Source organism: Callospermophilus lateralis, chromosome 17 (genome assembly GCF_048772815.1).
Source record: "Callospermophilus lateralis isolate mCalLat2 chromosome 17, mCalLat2.hap1, whole genome shotgun sequence".
NCBI lineage: Eukaryota > Metazoa > Chordata > Mammalia > Rodentia > Sciuridae > Callospermophilus > Callospermophilus lateralis.
This window is the reverse complement of record NC_135321.1, coordinates 51,770,462-51,793,403: the sequence shown is the minus strand read 5'-3', so window position 1 is coordinate 51,793,403 and position 22,942 is coordinate 51,770,462. Positions and strand designations below refer to the sequence as shown.

The following is a 22,942-nucleotide window of genomic DNA, read 5'->3' as shown; positions in this document are numbered from 1 at the left end:
GATGACTTCATTGGGACCTTGGCTTAGAGAGAGAGAGAGAGAGAGAGATGTCCTCATAAATTAGTTTGCACCACAGTTTTGCTCCTTCTTTCTTGCTACAGCCTACTCTGAGGATCCTAACTTCATAGAAATCTGTCCGGGTTTTCCTTTTGCATTAGTGCCTCTTCAGTGGGCTCTTCCTGATGGTTATGATTTAGCTATTAAGTGTCCTATAGAGGCCCATGCGCTAAAGGCTTGGTCGCCAGCCTGAGGCACTACTGGGAGGTTGTGGAACCTTCGGATAGTGGAGCCTAGTGGAAGGAAGTTAGATCACTGGTGGTGTGTCCTTGTGGGGAATATTGGGACCCCCAGCCCCTTCCTCTCTCTCTCGTTCACTTCCTGGCTGCCACAAGATGAGCATCCTTCTCCACCACAGACTCTCACCATGATGTACTGTGCTACAACAGGCCCAAAGCAATGTAGTCCAGTGACATGGATTGAAACCACTCGGACCATGAGCCAAACAAACCCTTTCTTGCTTTAAGTTGCTAACTCAGGTATTTGTCACAGTGGTACAAAGCTGACTAACATGCTGATCCACAAGTGTCATTGTTCCCAAGTTTCTTTCTTTTTTTTTTTTTTTTTTTTTTTTTGACTTGTTAGGTATTAGTCTCTCTTGCCACTCCAGGCAGATCATTCTCTCTCTAGACATCCTGTGGTTACCAGGCCAGGAGAACTCCCCAGACTTTAACTTCCAGGCAGGTAGAACTTCAAAAGTGATGATATTTTTCAGTGGATTGTGGAAAGTCAGAAGTCAAAGGCTAACAGGTGCAAAAGGAGCATCCACCTGCCTGTCTCCTGCCTTGCTCTGCAAACCACTGCTCCCTGGAATGCCTGTGAAACGGTCCCTCCTGAATTTTGGGCATCCTTCCTTGGCTCTGGTCCTTCCTTTGCCACATAATCATGTTTTCACAAAGCAGATGCCGCTTGAATCACAGTATGGGCCACTTTGGGAAATTTTGCATTAATGCATTAAATCACTGAAAAAGTACTTTCTGATATTCCCACCACTGGATGGGATGGTACTTTGCTAGACACTAGATGGGCAAAAACAGAATCCCTTCCCTCAAGGAGCTCATAATTTAGTAGACTAACCAATTTCAAAAGTGATAAAATCACCCCCACCCCCACCCCCATCATTTGTCCTGAATCCAGAAAGTAAGAGGCAGGAATCAAAAAGGAGACTCAATGTGAACAGAGATTGGCAACATTGTCATAAGCTCACAGATGAACTTATGTACCATAAAAAAGGCAAGACCTGCCCTCTCAAAAGTCCATGTCTGTCACCAAGTGTGGGTGTTTTATTTGGGTTTTGTTTATTAATTAGCCATTAATCTCTCCCTCTTTGAATATCTGAAATGACATTTGTGATATTTTTGGAAAGTCATTTTGGTTTTTCAGGACAACTCTTCATATGACAATTTTTGTATTGTAGGAAGCTTTTAAAAAAAAATCAGGCTGTCAGCAGGAAATCAAGTCAGCTCTTGACGAACACACTGTGTTAGTCAGAAGAAAATCTTCCACCCTGGTGCTACTTAGGCTTGGGGAAGTCCTCAGCCTGTATATAAGCTCACCATAAGTTCCCACCACATGCTTCTACAGGAGTGACTTACCTACTGAGATGAACATTAACCCAAAGTCCTTTTCTCATGACCCCAAGAACTTTTCAAGGACCTTTTCTCTGGACATTTTGTCATCTGAACATTTAACCAGTAACCTTAAATCAGTGTGTAAGTCAGCTTTCTATCACTGTGACCAAAAAAAAAAAAAAAAACTTAGAAAATCAAATTAATGAAAGAAAAAGGTTATTTTGGCTGTTTCAGAGGTGTTGGACAATGGTTGCTTGACCCTGTTGCTTTGGGTCTATGGCGGGACAACACATCACAGCAGAAATGTGCCGTAGAGAAAACTTCTTCACCTCTTGGCTGCCAGGATATAAAAGGAGTGAGAAAAAGGAAGAGACCAAGATCCCAATATCCCCTACAAGGGCACACCCCCAAAGACCTAACTTCCTCCCACTGGACCCCACCTCCTCCAAGTTCCATCACTTCCCAGTAATGCCAGAGACTCATTCTTCAACACATGGCCTTTGGTGGACATTTAGGATCCAAACTGTAAGAACCAGTAAGAGTAAATATCCTGATACGGAGCCAATTCAATATTTGTTCTCTATCTGCTCTTAGTTTGTTTGGAGAATACACTTGACCCTCAGATGACAGAAATCCATGCACAGATTTTTGCTACATCTCTGATTTATTTGGCACATCTCCTTTCAGCTCTGAGTAACCTGGGGATGGGGATCATTTACATATTGTAATTGTTCCCACAGAATTTCTGACAATATATAAAGATATAGTCTGAACTTTTAAGATGCCCTGGCTTCTTCTGTTCTTGTTTTTCACTCGCATTTCTTTTCTCACTTATGGAATTCTCACTATGTGCCTAAAGGCTGGCTCAGACCTAGATAGCAGGAGTTAAAGGTGTCTAAGAGGTAAGCCCGGCTGCAAGGTCCTTTAGCTAAAAGACAGAACCAGAAGCAAACAATAGTGTAGGTTCTGAGGAATGCCACCAAAGCACAAGAGGAACTGATTCTCACCGCCAGGAGTAGCAGCAATGGTTTTTTCAGAGGAGCAGAGTTCTTTGGGTATACTCTAATTATGATTAAAATACAGTTAAGCATACAAACAGAGAAACAAGTGGGAAAGACCCATTCAGTTGTGGAAATGAGGGAATTATTTGTTTAAAACAATTTATAGTTTCTTTTCCCCCTTTGATAACTTTTAGCACTACCATCTCTTGGCTCCAGCTTTGGGGTGAACTTTCCTGCCCTACAGAAATGAGAGAGAGCTTTTTCAATGATGCATTAAAGTGATTTTTAGAGACAGGGATAACTTCTTCTTCCAGAAAACCAACACTGTAGTTAGTACACAGCGCTCTCTGCGAGCCATGGCTATGTGCCAAGGAAAGAGTGAGCTAACCATTCTCCCCACTCTTGTTCTTGATTTCCTCAGGTCTTTACCCAAGACGGGTCTGGGACTTGACGGGGTGCCCATGACCCCGGCGGTTGCTTCCCGTCAGCAATGAAAGGGTTATCGGGCAGCCGCAGCCATCACCACGGGATCACCTGTGATTCCACCTGTGACTCGCTGTCGCACCACTCGGACCGCAAGCCCTACCTGCTGAGCCCGGTGGAGCACCATCCTGCCGACCACCCTTACTACACGCAGCGGAACTCGTTCCAGGCCGAGTGCGTGGGACCCTTCAGCGACCCGCTGGCCAGCAGCACCTTCCCGCGACGGCACTACACCTCGCAGCAGGAGCTCAAGGACGAGTGCGCCCTGGTGCCCCGCACGCTGGCCACCAAGGCGAACCGCATCCCCGCCAACCTGCTGGACCAGTTTGAGAGGCAGCTGCCCCTCAACAGAGATGGCTACCACACGCTGCAGTACAAGCGCACCGCCGTGGAGCACCGCAGCGACAGCCCGGGTCGCATCCGGCACCTGGTCCACTCGGTCCAGAAGCTCTTCACCAAGTCGCACTCCCTGGAAGGGCCATCCAAGGGCAGCGTCAACGGGGGCAAGGCCAGCCCTGATGAGACGCAGACGGTGAGGTATGGCAAGCGCAGCAAGAGCAAGGAGCGGCGCACGGAGCCCAAGGCCCGATCCAACGCCTCTCCCACCTCCCCGGGCTGGTGGAGCTCCGACGACAACCTGGACGGTGACATGTGCATCTACCACGCGCCCTCGGGCGTGATGACCATGGGCAGGTGCCCCGATCGCTCGGCCTCGCAGTACTTCATGGAGGCCTACAACACCATCAGCGAGCAGGCGGTGAAGGCCTCCCGGAGTAACAATGACGTGAAGTGCTCCACCTGTGCCAACCTGCCCGTCAACCTGGACGCTCCGCTGCTCAAGAAGAGCGCTTGGTCCTCCACTCTCACCGTGAGCCGCGCCCGGGAGGTTTACCAGAAAGCCTCCGTGAACATGGACCAGGCCATGGTGAAGTCCGAGTCGTGTCAACAAGAACGCTCCTGCCAGTACCTACAGGTACCATTTCTATCTAGGGTTGGATGCTTAGCAATCTTTCCTGGCTTAATTATGTGGTCTTTTCTCCTGGGGGCTAGCCTTGACTCTGCTCTGAGCTGTCCATATGAACTTCAGCAAATTATTTAGCATTTCAGTGACTAATTATAGTTGATAGCAAATGCTATCGATTCCATCTAGTTATCTAAAGAGACTAGCTACAGTGCTCAAAGGCACTCCTACACAGAGGCTAGCAGTCACTCACTTCCTGCATTCCTCTTTTGCCTAAGGGATCAAAGGATGGAGAGGAGAAGAAAGAATTTTTAAAAATAGACCCACCTTTAAAAAAAAAAAAAAAAAAAAAAAAGTAAACAATGGCCTTCCGAATTTTGGAAAGAGTTTTAATTAAATTTATACAAGGTTTGGTTTTGTTTTTCAAGGGGTTTTGTTATTGTTGTAATCATATAATTCTGCCTGAAGCTATTCATTTCTGAAAACTGATCAACGTCTTCACCAACAAACACCAACACCAATCACACACCCCCAGCTCCTGCCCCCAGGGAGGAGCAGAGCAGGATGATGCCCTGAGGAGGTGGAAATGGAGCCAGTTTAGGGACCTGACAAGCACAGCTGCAGAGGCCCGGGACCACAGAGGAAAGGAGGAGGAGAAGGGGGAAGCATCCGTGCAATAAAATACAATTAGTGTCAGTGAGATAATCCCACACATGCACAGACACAAGGCAGCCTGCTCTTCTTCCACCATCTCTTCATGTTTTTCCTTTGGGCTTCCAGCTCACTTAAACCAGATTCCACCTGGATAAAAATATTGGGAAACTGGGGGAAGGTCTTTTTCTTCTCTCTCCAGTATTGTAATTTTTCCCAAGATAAGACCTTCCAACATGAATGACCTTCATATTGTTTTCAGTGCCTCTTTCTCCTCTATTCTCTCCTGCCACTCTATCTTAAAAAAAATAAAAATAAAAAATAAAAGGAAGGAAGAAAGAAAAAGTTTCTACTGGACTATAAAAGTATGGCATGAACATTTTTACTTTGATCTTAAGAAGAGATGCAAAGAAAAATTCTTCCACTGAGTCCATCTTTTGACCTCTTTGAACTCCTTCTGATAAATGTAGCTCCATTGGAAGCATCACCCCAAACCCTGAGAATGCTACAGGCTAGCAGTTCCTGGGAAAGGACAGTACCAAAGTCCATGCCCAAAATTCAGAAGAAGCCATCAGTTTTTAACTGAATTTTTTTCCCTTTGTATATTTTTTTGAAGTCAAAATCTTGAATAGGGGTGGAAAGTATAAATTCATAGTTTTCACAAAAACACAGTTATGTGAGCAATATTTCTCATAGAAAGTGATATTGCCAGATTTCCTGTTAGGTTGCTGTGTGCATTGAGAAGTCATCAAGAGGGGCTGGGGTTGTGGCTCAGTGGTAGAGCACTTGCCTAGCATGTGTGAGGCACTGGGTTCGAGCCTCAGCACCACATAAAAATAAATAAATCAAAGATATTGTGTCCATCTACAATTAAAAAAATATTTATTAAAAAAGAAGTCATCAAGAGCTGTTAATATAGTTAAGGATCATCTACTCCACATAGAATAGAAAAAAAAAATGTAGACTCAAAAAACTGTAAAGGTTAGGTGGGTTACATCATCAACATGTGGAAGAGGTGGGACTAGAATCCAAATCTTTTAACTTATAGAAGTAACCATTATGCAGTGTGCAACTAAAGGATTTAAAAATTATTTAAATACATACAGTCTCATCCACCGCTGAAAGTAAAGTATTTGGATAAGAATTTTGGTCTTGAAGAAAGGATGGGTAAGGAGATAGAAGTCCTAGAATGAGACACATTTTGTCTGTGAAGGTTCTGTGACTAATGACAAAAATAAAATGATTTTTAAAAACAACTATACTTGAATAAGCCATGGTAAGATTAGATGAGAAATGAGAAGTATCAGCTTTAAGAAGGAAAAAATAATAATAATACTGTACATGGATCTAGCACCACTAGCCTTGTTAGTAATGAAATTCTTTCATCATATTTGCATAATTGTCTACATTCTACTGACCCTAAAATTTACTTTTATTTCCTTTTTTTTTTTTTTACCTTTTGAAGTCAAAATCTCAAACAATTGGTAAGAAGTGGAAGGATAAAGAAGATACTGAAGCTAATGTGTTCACACTTGCTATTTCATTCCCTGTTCATCGTAATCTTGAGACCTGGCTGGGGTAATTCTGTTTTTCAAATATTTAAAAAATAATTTTTTATGTGGTGCTGAGGATTGAACCCAGTGCCTCACACATGCTAGGTGAGTACTCTACCTCTGTGACACAACCCCAGCCCTGGGATAATTCTATTTTTACAAAAGAGGAAACTGAGCCTTGGAAATATCAAATGATTAAAGTCCCATGACCTAGCAGTTGTAGAACTGAGATTTAGTTATAGATCTGTTCAATGCCAAAGCCAAAGATAAATGTGAGCAAATAAAAAATAAAATCTTTAGAGCCCAATTGTTCATACCTCTGGTTGTGTAACATGAATTGTAATGCATTCTACTGTCATATGTTAAAAATTAATTAATTAAAAATTGAATAATTAAAAAGAATTAGTATACAGGGCTAGGGCTGTAGCTCAGTGGCAGAGCACTTGCCTAGCATGTGTAAGGCACTGGGTTTGATCCTCAGCACCATATAAAAATAAACAAATAAAATAAAGGCATTCTGTCCATCTACAACCAAAAAAAAAAAAAAGTTTACAATAAATGTCAAAAATCCTATTGCCACTCAGAATTTTTATGCCTACTAATAGCTCAACTTTTTTCAATCTTAAAGGTCTTATTTTGTTTAATATTAGTCTCTAAGGAATGAAATCTACCAGATTACAGTATATCTATGTAAGAATATACCACAATGTATATAATTATAATGCACTAAATAATGATAATGATAATAATAATCATCATAAGAAAAGGGAGATCAGTTGAGTAGAGCAAGTAGAACAGGGAAAGGAAGGGAATAGGGAAAGGAAAAATAAGATATTAGGGAATGAGATTGATCAAATGATGCGCGAATATGAATGTGGCATAATGAATCCCACTATGTATAATTATGTTGCACTAATTAAAAATAACCATATTGTAAGAAACAAAAAGAATAAATAAAAATAAAATCTTTAAAATAAACATTTTATTTCTAAAATCCTTCACCAAAATGAGAAATGAGATCTGTAAGTATGGAATTTGGTATAGTAGCATTATTAGAGCTCAAAGATTTAAAGATACCATTCTCAAATTATTTATCTTCTTTAGGCCAATTTTTAAAATAAAATTTTTGAGAAATATAGAAGGAAATAAGTAAAATAAAGCACACATCCATTTTTACATCACCCAACCAAAGAAATAAAACATTGATCACAATGGCTCACATGTGTACTCTCCTTGATCCTATTTTCCTTCCTTTTCTTCCCAGAGTAATCTCTAATCTAAATTTGATACCCAAAATACCTTTGTTTTTACTCCTGAAATTATTGAGAGTTTGAAACAAAAATTAACATTTTCTATCCTTCATTGGGCATTAATTAATCCTGAACTAAGTTAATCTAATCTTTTAAACATAAACTGAATTTCCAGTCACACCTTATTTAATAAATATTGATATTTATCAAGTCCCTAGTCTATGCAAGGCTTTCAATATAATTCTATATTTAAATTGGGGGGGGGGTAACATGTTAATAAGTTAAACAAGGTGGAAAACTGTGTGTTTTTCCAGCCCTATGTGCTAAAGTTGAATTGTTCTTGTAAAAAATGGGAAAGGAGAGCTATATATTCACATAGAAGAAAGGGGATCAGAAAACACCCACAGAGACCTGAGTTCCAGGCTTTCCCCCTGCCCCTTGCTTCTGGGAAATAAAGAGAGAATCTGCCATCCTGTGGAAACTCTTCTCAGGAAATAGGTGTAGCCAGTCCCAGACAGCTCCTGCGGAACAATTTCCTTTATGAACTCATTCCTAAAAGCAACTTTGGAGAAACAGAGAGGGGATTTTTTTGTTTGTTTTTTAAGGAAAAAACTGTTTAAGGAATATTGCCTTAATTTCCAACAAATCTGAAGCTGTGTGTACAGTTGTGTTTAATATCAACTTACAAGGTTTGGTTAGTGGGCATGCCATTGTCTACGAATTCTGTTCTCTATTGGCCACTACAACTACTAAGACGGGATAGAGCCATCCTTTTGGGTCTCTGGATCTCCTTCTCCTGCTAGAAAATGAGGCACTTGTTCTAGAAGGCTGCCATCTCAGTCCACATTTTTAAATTCATAAATTACATATGCCAGAGTACTAATTAGAGAAATTTTCAAGAGTTGGAAGGACTGGGACGTTCACTTCATAAATGCCTACTAAAAGTGGATGATTTGCAAATGTTATCTAATTTGCTCTTTAAAACTCTAGAGGTATTTTACAGTTAAAGATCCTGAGATTTAGTAATTAGGTTAATTTACTAAGGGCATACTGTTAGTTCACCGCAACGTGGTGGGCCAGAACTGATTCTTCTGCCCTTTCAAGTTCAGATTTTTTGCAGTGATCATGCCCAATCCTTCCAGATACAAAGCAGAGAGAGGAAGCCGTGCATTTCATATATATATATATATATATATATATATCATGTGCCCAAAACATCTATATCTCATTTAATGCTCAAAACAACTTTATAAAGTATTACTATTTACTTTAGGTTTACAGACAGAATTGAAGTCCGTAGAATTAATTTAATATTAATGTCTTCAAATCCATGAAAACAAAGTGAATAGGAGAGCTAACAGTTGATCCCAAATCAGTCCAATTCCATAATATGCTTCAGAAATAGAAATAAATGCATTTTAATTTTATTACTTGTTTTATTCTGTAGCAAATGTGTGTGTGCCTTTGACCCTGGATGTATGCATGCCTTTAAGAGGGCATGGATATGAAGTTAGGCTAGCAATGGAATGACTGATTACATTCCTGATTTGATTCAAGACTGAACAAAGGTTAAATTAATAGGCATCAATAATAGAATCTAAATACTAGCAAGTTTCTGATTCTGTCTTTGTAGGATTACAACTTAAAATTAACTTCATTTAGGATATTGCTATGATTCCTGTAGAAAATGAGAGGTCTTTAACAGGAATTTAGCCTGTGCCTGACATAGACTTAGAAATCATATACTATAGCTTGGAATCATTGCATGTTCCAATCAATACAGTCTATTGGTGATATGTGCTCACTCACAAGCTGTTTGTGGTTAATTAAAAAAAAAAAAGACTCTTTTTTCCCCAATATTGTTATTTTTAAATGTCAAGAATCAGATGTCTGCTGTTTAGAACTATTGTACGGCTGCCAGTGACTGTCTGTATTAGGGTTTGGAGCAGGAACATGGATTTGAAGACATTAAAACTGTTTAATTCTCAGTTGAGATGTGGCTGGCTTTTATACATTTGGAATAAAGCATTTATGGCACATCTCAGGGTAAGTGCTAATAGCTAAGTAAATAAAATAGGTGGGGGGTGAGTGTTGTTGTTTTGCTTTTGCTTTTAAAAAGCAGAATTCTTGGTTCTGTTTATGCCTCTTTATAGAAATGTTGTTTGTTGAGTGACTGGCATATAAAGCCATTCAGAAAAGCAAGATTTTAGATTTCCAACTGTTAACCTAAAAGAAAAAAAAATCCCTTCAAATCGTGTATTTTGCATTCATCCAGCAGCAGACACAGGAACAGGGAAGCCAAACGCTCTCCTCCCGGTAGAAGTAGGGAGAGAGACACACACAGAGAGGGAGCGAGAGAGAGCAAGACAGACCGAGAAAGACAGTACTCTCAGAGATGAAATTTTAAGAGAGCAAAATGATCGACCTTTTTAAGGCTGAGTGGGTTTCTTCAGTTTGTGTGCAAGTTTCAAGAAATGGAAGGACTGACCAGGTTTGGGTATAACTCTTTTATTACTTTGTATTTGATAAATATATGTTGTTGGTTTGGGTGGGGGATTTTTTTGCAGAGGTGGGCTATAGTTTTTGTTATTGTTATTTTCTTTCTTCTCTAAATAATGGCTAGTAAGACTGAAAGACCTAGCAAACTAATGTCTGTACAGATGGTAGGAAAACAGGTGGAGACATCAGATACCTACAAATCTGTGTCTCTACAGAGGCTTCATAAAATTATTAATTGACATGATCCAGAGTATTATGTGCTGTTAGAGGACATTATGTGGCTAGTGATTGAAATGTGATCGGTTGTTTGCCTGCACAAGAATCCTGAGTATTTACTGTTCCTTTGCAAAAATTTCTGGGTGATTGGTTTTGTGAGGTTTAGTGTTCTGTTTTTTTTTTTTTTTTTTTCATTTTTTTTTCTGTTGTTGTTATTTAAAAAATTTCCCAAAAAGATTACTTCAGAAGTATTCATAGCAAGCATGTACCTAGGTTTTTCCTTTTTTATGCAGGTACAGTTATTTTCCAAATCTGTTCCAAGATTATTTCCATCTTTGCCCAGTAAGAGTTTCTTTTCTCTGACTGAGCTTCTCTTTCTACTGTCTTAGAATAATTTTAAATATACTAATTGATGTTAAACAATTTATATGAAATTTAAGAAAGTGTTAATATTGCTAATGACTTTGGCTACTGCAATATTTCCTTGCTGTTTTTGTCTAAAATTTCATCAGTAATATTAATTGATGATTTTCTTTATTTTTAGTTTAAATTGCCTTAATGGTCCAGCAAATGAATACCAAGTCTCCTTAAATATATTTTCTATTTGGTTTGTACAGTCTTCTATTTTTTCACTGATCTTAGTAGAGATGCCTCTTCATTGATAGAATGATGAGGTTACTCCTGCCTGGTGCTAACTTTGAATGTGAAATCAGCTACAGAATGCTGTTAATTTATTCTCTCTCTCTCTCCTCTCTCTCTCTCTCTCTCTCTCTCTCTCTCTCTCTCTCTCTCTCTCTCATTCTCCATAATTGATACTATTGCCCATATCCAATCCAATCAATAGGGGAAAAAAGACTATTGGGAAAACATTCTGAGTAATTGGGAGTCCAGAAAAACTTAGACGTGATAAAGGAAAGACCAAAACTTAATAAGAAAGCCTTCTTGGAAGTTGTTAAAGAAGCAGTCTTATTCTTGATCAGTAATTTCATTGTTCTAAAGACATTTTCAGGACTATCGAAAGCATTCAGTTATCTATAGCCAGAGGCTTCTGAATATAATATACACCTACTGATATCACAGAATTTCAATCTAATAATTGAAGATATCATATTAGTTAGTAAAGAGTAAAAGAGAAAAGCTAGCTTTGGGTATCTTAGTAACAGTGGACTTTATTTCCCCTTGCTCCAGTCTCCTTAGAGAATTGCAAATTAAAGACAGTAACTCAAGGCAATCCTTCATCATTCTTTAATAGAAGGATTAATTCCATAATCTCTAGCCATGTGAGATCATGGCATTGTAAAATCTTACACAGTGATTTGTGAATGGTAGAAGACATGAGTCTTGTTTCAGTTTCTGTAGAGACTGCTAAGAATACACATAATATTTATTGCCAAGCTGACTCAGATTTGCAATTAGATTGTGGTTTTCACCATTTTGATTTTTGAATCAAAGGCAATAATCTCTTTGAGTGGATTACTGTGAATTTAGAGTTCGGTGGAATAAAGCTTTCACTTAATTAAACTCAGTATCACTTTTCTTAGAATAACATTCGAGAGTCCATGACCATACAGTTTATTGATGCCAGGTTGAATCATGTGGAAATGCCATCTGTGTAGGTCTAAAAAACTGAAATCTGGAATTTCATATGGTTCAAATATAGTACCTGGTAATTGACATTTTCTGTCATTGGCCAGGGAAGTTTAATGAAGGAAAAAAAATCTGTTTTTTCAGGTAAGACTAGGTTACTATTAATAAAATCCATCAAGTTATGTGACTTCACTATGATTTGTATTACTCATCTGAAAATTGGGACCCATACTTTCACTCTGAGGTAAAAACATATGCATATGTGACTTTACTTCTGGAGCTCATTTATTGCTTCTCAAGACTATCTTGCTGGCCCCCCACCAGTGGGCTAGTGACTGGCTGCCATTTGGAACACATTTTAGTAAATGTATATTTAAGTGTCTTTCTAAATTCTTAGACTAAAACCAGAGTAGAGAAGTGCATTCTTTTTTTTTTTTTCAATGAATGATTCCCAGTTGGAATGATTTCCATGCTAGTTGATTCTCCAATGGAGTCCACACTGTAAATGAAGGGTAATGACATATTATTATTTAATTATTATTATGTATTATTTAATTATTATTATGCAATTGACAGAGTTTAGTGAAGGAACAAATGTAGTGTGAGGATCATTAATTCCTCCTGTTATTTTTGATTGACAGTTTATTTCTACTGTTCTTAATTCTATTATGAATTAGAGAACACACACATGAAAAAGAAAAGACCTCTTCTGACTCTCTGATCTTAACTGTAAAAAAAAAAAAAAAAAAAAAAAAAAGAGAGAGACCATCATTTAAAACTTCTGGGTTTTTTTTTAATTTACTGAAGTTTAACAATATGTCCTCTTTTGGTTTCATTTCCAAGATGAAGGAACTTCTAACTATGTTTGTAAATTGAGTTTTCTACAGACGTTTAAAATCTTTCCTTCATGTATATTAGGTCACTGTTCTGTGTCAACTGTTTGTACTCATTGTCTTCACAGAATTAGGAAACTTTCCACAAAAATCAGGCTCCTGACAGGAGGTCAGTTTGTCAGGGACTGACATGCCTCAGCCCGCAACACACCAGACCTTCCCTTTCTGATGAATACCTTTGAGTGTGCTCATATGTCATACTTACAATTGCACATGGAAAAATCAATTGTCCAGTTTCCATATAACACAATCTGTCGTATGATAGACACCTATTTATTAAAGGAACCATTTCCCTTTTCTCTTAAACATTCCTTAACAAGAGGTGTGCTACCTCTTTCTGCTCCTAGCACAATGCTGGGTACCATGAAAAGCTAAAAGAATGCTAATCTTTCCACTTACGTTGGCCCTGTCCACTACTGTCCACTACTGCGGTTCAGATAGTTAGGATAAAGGCCTTCTTGTTTTTCCAATTTGTTCGGGACTCTTCGAATATTCATTACCTACAACAGAAAATGAAATGTTACTATGAAAGTCTAAAAAAAAATCAGACTCCTGATATCAAAGAACCATCTATGACGCATAATAATGTGGAACTGACGGTCACATGTACGCATGTGCACAGGTCTATGCACATATGCCCTATGTGTGCATAGGTGTGCCTGTAGCCATACTTCTAAAATACACATTGATACACTTGATGAAATCAGACCCACTTTAATAAATTCCATAAAGTTCAAGGAAGAGGAATAATTATGAAGTGGGCAAAAAGATTTTTCATAGATCCCAGTAGAAAACTCATTACCCCGCTTTTTCATTGATTATATTGAACTTCATCTCAGACCATTAGTGTAGAAGAGCCTGGGGTATCCTGTTTCCCGGGGGTGAGGAAAAAGCAGGTTTTAGTCCCTTAAATACAAAGAGACCCTCAAGAACCATGAAAGAAAATGATTTCTGCTCCCCATTCTTTTGAAAACTACTATTAAATATATACCAAGAAGCTTTGAAGACTGGGTTTTGCTTTTTTTATTTTTTTCAAAAATGACATTTTTTTTTTTTAGAATAATAAAACCTCCTCATTGGAAGGTCATCTTGTTACACCTTTCCAATTACAATCTTCTCCCCGCAGCATGAACACTGTGTTTCCCTGCTTACTTATTTTTACTTTCATAATCAACTTATCAAAGAAACCTTTGAAATTATTTAGTTCTATCTACTCATTTTTAAATGAGAAAAGTAAGCTGTAAGGAAATACCTTGACAAGATCAGTAATCTCAGTAGAGACCAGCGCTGCAGGCACACTACCTGACTACCAGGGCTGTTCTGTCCCCTCATGTCTTACACACTCTGCAAAAACCTCTGGGCGCTCTTCAAAAACCAGCTCATCCATTCTGACTATGTTCTTTCAAGGCAGTGAGATCCGGGCACAAGGAGGCAAAGGGAGAAAAGAATTGATCTGAGAGGTTTAAAGCCTGTTAGTGTCTTTAAAGGCTCATGATAAATGAAGACAGTTGTTATCTAGATAATTATCTGCAATTTGTAATTCTGTAGTCAAAAAGGGCCTGGTACATTTTTAACTTCTAGAAAGAAAGAAATGGATGTTTCTCTGTTATCGATTAGTCCTTTCTACATCCCAATGGTTTCATTATGAGTAAATCATGTTCCAAAAGAGGACAAATGCAGCAGAATAGACTCACATTTGGAGATGTAATCTTTAGTTTGTACACTTAGAGCCCAGGTCTAGGTTTTGAAGAGAACACCCTTCTCTCCAGCACCTTCCTCTCTCTTGGCCGTCAGTATCCCTCATCTCACTTTCCTAGGACGAAAGTGAACTTGACTGTGACTGTATTTCCAAGGGAACATATATAATATGTGCATATGTATATATATTATGTGACATATAAATATGAACACATATATGTTATGACATGTATGAGAGTATTATTGAGACAAGAAGACCAAATATATTAAACTGGCACAACTCCAGAGAATTTAAGAGAAATAGTACACAGAAGACACCAAGGACTACTGGCTAATCTTGCATCCAAAATTAAGAAGTAATTAGGGAAAAAAAAAAGATCCATCTTTAAAATTGGAAATGCTACCTGCAACCTGATGAAGTGGCATCTGAGGGAGCAAGAACAGGGTTACTCATGATTATCATCACATCCATGTATATGATTCTACACAGGTTTGTGTGCAATATTGTTATGCTCTTGTCTGCCTATATATAGGGGTGACTTTTCTTAAACTTGAGAGTGTCTATAAAGTGAGGATTTCTAGCATCAGCCTAACAGATTCTGATTCCATAGATCTGGGGTGATTCTGATAGAGGTTTATCAAAAACCACAGTTTTTTGTTTTTTGTTTTTTTGTTTGTTTGTTTTGTTTTCGTACTGGGGATTGAACCCAGGGGTGCTTAAGCACTAAGCTACATCCCCAGCCCTTTTTATTTTTTTATTTTGAGTCAGGGTCTCACTAAGTGCTTAGGACCTTGCTAAATGGCTGAGGCCGACCTCGAACTTGTGATCTTCCTGCCTCAACCTCCCAAATCTCTGAATTCCATTACAGGCCTGTGTCACCACTCCCAGCCCCAAACCACCCTTTTAAATAACCCAATTCTAAGCAACTGTAGGCTTCGTTTCTCATTTTATTTACTGTAGGGGGCAGTAGAGTCTTAAAAACAGGCTTCAGATGATCTGCCTAAGAGCTGACTTATTACATAACTTTGGGCTCCCTCAGTAACTGTCTTAACTTTCACTTTGGTATCTTAACAAGCATGGTGATATGGCTGTGTTTGCTGCTACCTAAAAATATATATATTTATAATTTCAAATATAAGAAATTAATTAAAAATAGCATATGAAATGTTTCAGAGTTATAAATCCTAAGCCATTCCCATGTTTTACCTCCTCTCCATGTGTTTCATGGACCACACTACTTTTTCCTTTACAATCTGTTTGACCTCGTTACCATTAGGGCAGGATGAGGGCGAACAGGTCCGACTCTGTGATAAAGGAAAGCCTCTCCCAGGGTTGGGTGACAGTTGCTCTTAGTCACAGTGCAGGTGGAAGGCTGCTTCATCCCCTGTACCAACTAAACACAGAAAGTGTTTGCCTGCAGGTAAAAGGGATCTGAAGGATCCATCTTTGACTAGTTCAGCCTCAGTAGGTCAGGCTTTCATTTGGCTTGGCGTTAGCTGATGGGATACAATCCTGGCCTCTGGGAGCCTTAGTTTGTTCAGATAAACCCCGCTTTTGTTTTTATACCATAAGTCTTTCAACACCACTGCCTTGTTCCAGGCAGCTGTGGGAGATCAGCAGGTCAGGTTTAATCAACAGCTGTGGGGCTGGTCTGAAGGGGAACTGACCCACCCTTCACCACTTCCTTTATGGGTTTACCCAGGTTCTCTGAGGTATGTCTCTTCCGGCACCTGGATAGGAATAAGCTCTGCCACCATTGTTGGAAGATGACAGCAGGCCCTTGACCAAAGTCCCTAGCTAATCCTCTCCGTTCCCTGCAATCAGGTACATGGTTCTAGTAGGAATTGAAAAGAGCAAATGAACATGGACGCCAGATCCCAGGCAGCCTTCTCCGCAGAACCATATGAAGCTCAGACTTTCTTCATAAGCCATCTGGCTCTTGGCAGTTCTCAGACTTCCTACCTCACCTGCTTCCCGCTGCCACCAAAACAATGAAAGCGAAATGCACACGAATGAGCTAGGTTTCATGAAATTGGTTTTTTTTTTTAATTATTATTTTTAGTTTATTTTATTTATTTATTTATTATTATTTTTATTTTATTATTTTATTCATTTATATGTGGTGCTGAGAATCGAACCCAGTGCCTCACACATGCCAGGCAAGGGCTCTACCACTGAGCCACCACCCCAGCCCTGATGAAATTATTTCTTAATAGAGAAGTTGAACAAATGATCTTGCTATTTTTAGTTATAAAAGTGGAAATGAGTGATGGCAGAGATCCTTTGAGCCCAGCAGGCCCCTGTTAGGTCACCCAGGACCTGCGTCCATTTTTAGCAGGCCACCTGTTTGCCCTGTTGTTTCATGGGCTACCATCTGACTGGCAACTCATTCAACAGGGACTGGGTATGGAGAAAAGCCGTCCCGGTCAAGTCCCTTCAAGGATCTCAGCTCCTTGCAATCCTTGAAGAAATCATGCCTCTCTTTCTCCTCTCCTTCACTAGTGGAAGTGTCACTGACTTCTCCATAACTCAGACGGTGTCAGGGAAAGTAGCTGTCATTTGTTTGCAAATGAAACCTGAGCTTTCTGGAAATGACTCCCATGCACCATCATACCCCCATCACACTCCTCCAGCCTTCCAGTTGATTTTAGATAATTTCCTGTTCTCCCACCTCTTGGAAGTATTCCACGGCATGCTGAGCAGACACTTTTAGTCCAAAACGCCTATAAATAGCTGATTTTCCTGCTTGCTGCCTTCTCTCCGAGGCTTTCGCAAAGGAGGTGAAACAAATCCACCAGAAACAGGAGCTCTCTGCGAGGGGTGTGCGGTGAGGTTTGTGAGAAATCAGATCTATGGGCTGAAAATTGTTGTGTAGGTCGCTTTGCCATATTTGACTTACGCAATCGCTGCACAGAAAAGGAAATATTTTATTTCATGCCAGATGATCTCATGAACTGAACAGTCAATCAAAAATGTCTCCGATGAACTCCTGTGCTTTAAAAAAATGTGCACTCTGACTCCCATGCTACTGTTTTTAAGTTCCCCAAACCATTGTTTGTCAGATTCCATTTGCCGAGCCCTATAATTATTCCATGTTGGGAGATGTTTTTTTCACTGTTTTCCCATTTCTCCTTCCAACTGCCCTTGCTCACCGTTGGCTGCCTTCTTTCTTGCCTCCTCTCTCCCACCTCACCATCAGCATCACCACCAAACCTCCTAGAGTGAGATCATGGAGCTCCCTGGAAGACTGGCTGTGTCAGGCAAAACCTTAACATCTTCCTTCACCAATTTTACCAAAACAAGCCTTAGAAATCCGATAGGTGGGGTTTATTATATGCCCTTTTACTTCTACCTCCCCATCCTCTGCACCCTCCTTAGCAAAACAGAGCTCAGCGGTGATGTCTCCTTCCTCTTCCTTTGTCTTCTCTCTTATTTCCCCTGGATGTTTCAGGAGCTATTTTATTACATAATTTGAAAATGGAAGACAAATCCAAACCATCTGTTTTCAGCCGAGGAAAGTGAGATCTGGTGAGATGGACAGGCATTCTCAGGGCCCCTCAGTCACAGAGAGGGGTGGAGTTCCAATGACAAGCACAGGGTCTTCCTTGGGTCCTCTTAATCCGTGTGCTGACATTTCTTCCTCAGACACGGAGCAAGAAGTGTGGAGTTACCTTGGTGTCATACTCGGGACATTCTGTCTTGGCCCAGGTCCTCTGGTTCCCACTCGAGACACTGGGTCTAATGTGGTTGTGGCCTGTGCCCATGTATGGCCAAATGTCTGCAGGGTACATCTCCTTCTACCTTTCTTTTTTGTTAGCTCCCAGAGAATAGACACAGTTCAATAGAAGCAGGTGCCTGGAAGGATTCAAAGTATCACTAAACCCAGGGCTTTTTCTACTTTTTTAACCATAGAATTCTGTGTTCAGATAAAGCAGAATATGTAATGCAATTTAAAACAGAGCTGCTCACATTGATGCAAGAATAGGGGACTTTGAATCCTCTTCCCTTTACCCTCCTGTCCCACCCAGTACCAAGTTTTGCACAGTTTGAAAACTACTACCCATTTCTTTCCTATTGTACCAGCTAAGCTATGAAACAGTTTAATGATCCAGGGAAGGAAATTTCTGAATCTACTCCTGACAAGCCCATTTCTAGTAAATCAGATACATCAGAAAAACCCTCATGAAGTCCAGGGATATTGGCTAACTATTCCAAGTTACCTATCCCAAGTATGTTAAGTTTAATTAGCAACAGCAGCTCTCCCAGGCTGCAGTTCTGGTGAATTTGACCTTTATTTAAAAAAAAAAAAAAAATGAGTATGGACTTCCAAGAGTTTTTGATTGACTCAGGATAGAAAATCACTTTTGGGCTTTAAACTCTTTAATAGACAAATTCTTCTTTTAAAAAATCTACTGAGATATAATTCACATAGTACACGATTCATCCATCCAGTGTACAATGAGTGGTTTTTAGTTTATTCACAAAGTTGTGCAACCATCACCATAATCAATGTTAGAACATTTTCATTACTCCCCCCAAAAAATCAACATAATTATTAGTAATATTTCCCCATTTATCTTATCCACCATCCTCTCCCCTCATCCTCCATCCACAATCTCATCTACTTTGTATCCACATGTTTTCCTATTCTGGACATTTTCCCCTTTAATCTAATTGCACTTACATATCCTTTGACCAACATCTCCCATCTTCCCTCCACACCACCTAAGCTTCTGATAACTACCACTCTACTCTCTAATGAGATCAACTTTTTCAGATTCCACATATGAGTGAGATCATGTGGCATTAGTCTTTCTATTCTGACTTATTTCATTTAATAGAGTGTTTTCCGGGTTTATCCGTGTCATTGCAAATGACAGGATTTTGTTCTTTTAGGGCTGAACAGTAATCTGTTGCATGTATACCACACTTTTCTTGATCCATGTATCTGTTGATGCACACTTAGGTTGATTCCATACCTTGTCTGTTGTCAATAATACTGCAATAAACATAGTGGTACAGATATCTCTTTGACCTACTGACTTCATTTCCTATGGAGATATATCCAGTAGGATTTCTGGAACTTACAGTAGTTCTGTTTTTAATATTTTTGAGGAAATCTCTTACTGTTTTTTTCTAATGGCTGTACAAATTTCTATTCCCACCAATGATGTACAGGGTTTCCTTTTCTCTATATTTTCAACACTTATCTTTTGTCTTCTTGATAATAGACATTCTAACAGTGATAGCTCAATGTGATTTGGATTTGCATTTTCCTTATGTTAAATGATGTTGAACATTTTTTCATACACACTTCCATTTCCCTTTTGAAAAATATCTATTTATAGATTTTGCTCATTTTAAAGTAGGATTATGTGGCTTTTTCGCTACTGAGTTGAGTTTCTTATAACTTTTGGAAATCATCCCCTTCTCATATGTATAGTTTGCAAATACTTTCTCCTGTTCCATAGGTCATCTCTTCACTGTTGATTTTTTTTCCTTGCTGTGCAAAAGCTTCTTCATTTAATGTAATCTCACTTTTCCTTTTTGCATTTACATATCCTTTATTACCTGTGCTTTAGAAATCATGCCCCAAAACAAATTGCCCAGACCAACATCATAGAGCTTTTCCCTTATGTTTTCTTCTAGTAGTTTCATAGTTTTAGGTCTTTCATTTAGGTCATTAATCCATTTTTAGTTGTTTTTTTGTATATAGTAAGAGATATGGGTCTGCTTTCATTCTTCTGCATATGGACACCATTTTTCCCAAACCCATTTATTTAGGCCACCGTTTTATCCCTTTTATATGATCTTGGCATCTACGTAAAAAATCAGCTGTCCAGAAGTGCTTGAATTTATTTCTGGGCTCTCCATTCCATTCCAGTGGTCTGTGTCTGTTTGCACTCCTTTTTCATTTGTCTAAAGAATTTTTTAAACTTTGCTTTTTAATTTCTTCATTGTCCATCAATTATTCAAGAGCATGTTATAAAATTTTCATATGTTTGTATATTTTGAAATCAGGTGCCTCCGACATTGTTTTTTATTGTTGTTGTTGTTTGTTTGCTTGCTTGAGATCACTTTGTCTATTTGAGGTTTTTTGTAGTGCCATATAATTTTAGGATTGCTTTTGCAATTTCTGTGAAGAATGCCATTGGTATTTTGATAGTGATTGCATTGAATATGTAGATTGCTTTAGGTAGTAAGGCCATTCTAAAATGTGTATTTTTCCAGACCATGAATCGAGATATCTTTCTATTTATTTGTTCTTATTCAATTTCTTTCATCAATGTTTTACAATTTTTTGCATAGAAACTTTTTACCTCGTTGCTTAAATTTATTCCTAAGTATTTTTTTGGCTATTGGAAATTTTAGATTGTTTTCTTGATTTTTTTTAGATAGTTCACGGTTAGTGTACTTAGTGTGTTGATTTTGCATCCTGCAACTTCACTGACCCAATTTATTGGCCCAAAAGTTTTTTGATGGAGTTTTTAGGGTTTTCTGTATTAGAAGATTATCATTTGCAAAGAAACTGTTGAGTTTTTATTATGAAAGGATGTTGAATTGTGTCAAATGCTTTTTCTGCACTAATTGAAGTGATCAATAGATGAATTAAATGTCCTTCATTCTATTAATGTGAAGTATCACATTTATTGGTTTGCATAGATTGATCAATCCTTGCATGCCTATAATGAATCCCAATTGATCATGGTAAAGAATCTTCTAAATGTGGTAGAATTTTTTTTGAGGATTTTTATATCTATGCTCATCAGGAATATTGTCCTGTAAGTTTACTTTGTTTGTGGTGACTTTATCTAGTTTTGGTATCAGAGTGATACCAGCCTCATAGAATAAGTTTGGAAATATTTTCTCCTCTTCAAATTTTTGTAATAGTTTGAGAAGAATCAATATTAGTTCTTCTTTATATGTTTGATAGAATTTGGCAGTGAAGCCATCAAGTTCTGGCAATAATTTCTTCATAATTAAATCTTGGTAGGTTGTATGTGTCCAGAAATTTATTTATTTCTTCTTCATCACAGTTTCTAATGATCCTTTTATGTTTCTGTGGTATCCAGTGTAATGTCTCTCTTTCATCCTTGATTTTTTTTGGGGGGGCAGGGGTCGGGGGTGCCAGGGATTGAACTCGGTGTACTGGACTACTGAGCCATATCCCCAACCCTATTTTTTATATTTTATTTAGAGGCATACTCCCACTGAGTTGCTTAGCACCTTGCTTTTCCTGAGGCTGGCTTTGAACTCACGATCATCCTGTCTCAGCCTACTGAGCCACTGTCCAGAGCCATCATCTCTGATTTTATTATTTGAATCTTATCTACTTTTCTTATTCTAGCTAAAGGTTTGCCAGTCTCTTTGTTTTACTGACCTTTTATTATTTTTCTAGTCTCTATTTCATTTATTTCCATTTTGATTCTTATTATTTCATTCCTTCTGATAATTTTGGATTTGATAGGAATGAAACCACATTTGACCCAGCTATCACACTCCTTGTTGTATAGCCAAAGGATTTTAAATCAGCACACTACGGTGACTCAGCTACATCAGTGTTTATAGCAGCACAACTCACAATAGCTATGGAGCCAACCTAGGTGCCCTTCAACAGATGAATAGATAAAGAATATGTGCACAAAGGAGTGTTACTCAGCCATTAAGAAGAATGACTTTATGGCATTTGCCAGTAAATGGATGAATCTGAAGACTCTCATACTAAGTGAAATAAGCCAGTCCCAAAAAACCAAAGATCAAATATTTTTCCTGATGTATTGATGCTAATCTACAATAAAGGGGAAGGAGGGGAAGAATAGAAATTCAGTAAATTAGACAAAGAAAAATGAAGGGAAGGGAGAGGGATGGGAAAAGTAAAGCCAGTGGAATGAATATGATATGATTTCCCTACATATGTATATGAACACCCCACAGTGAATCCCCCATCTTGTACATCCACAAGACCGGGATCCTAACTAGAATAAGACATATTCCATTCTTGCATACATATATCAGAATGGATTCTACTGTCATGTATAACTAAAAAGAACCAACAACAAAAAAAATGGGGGTTGGATTTTCTTGTTTTTCTAGTTCCTTGCGTTGTAATGTTAGGTGATTTTTTGAGGTCTGTCTTCTTTCATATATTATGCTTACGAAGTAGGACCAAAGAGGTTGGACACCCAAGGAATTTTCAGGAAGCAGGTTTATTGACTGCAGGGTTCAGAGGTGGCTCTCACCTAAGAATTCTTCCTCTGAACCAAGATTTTGGAAATTCTCTGAACTTCATCTCCAGTGGGAGGAGGGGCTTGGAGGCTTTACAGGACAAGTGCTTTCTGTTCCATCTTCTAGACCAGACACAGGTTGCACAAGTTTTTACCAAGGAAACAGGGATAATACCTTTTTGTACAACAAGCTTGCAGATACTCTGTCACACCTTTTGTGTGCAAACCTGGCATTTACAAGAAAGAGGAAACCACCAACCACAATAACCTCTGCAATATCCTGCTAATTGGACACT

General features: G+C 38.7%; 1 protein-coding gene across 16 annotated transcripts in view; it reads left to right on the top strand.

Moving 5' to 3' along the window:
- The first annotated feature begins 3,119 nt into the window (after window positions 1–3,119).
- Window positions 3,120–22,942, top strand: part of Dlgap1 (DLG associated protein 1) — a 364,173-nt gene continuing 344,350 nt past the window's right edge. For 5 of the 16 annotated variants that reach the window (XM_076836491.2, XM_076836483.2, XM_076836482.2 and 2 more), the window contains exon 1: window positions 9,481–9,573. In XM_076836491.2, coding sequence (XP_076692606.1) covers window positions 9,481–9,573 — 93 coding nt within the window. Of the gene's footprint in view, window positions 4,086–9,480; window positions 9,574–9,943; window positions 10,025–22,942 lie in introns of those variants that run through there. The other 11 variants (XM_076836488.2, XM_076836485.2, XM_076836481.2 and 8 more) reach the window with 3 other exon arrangements.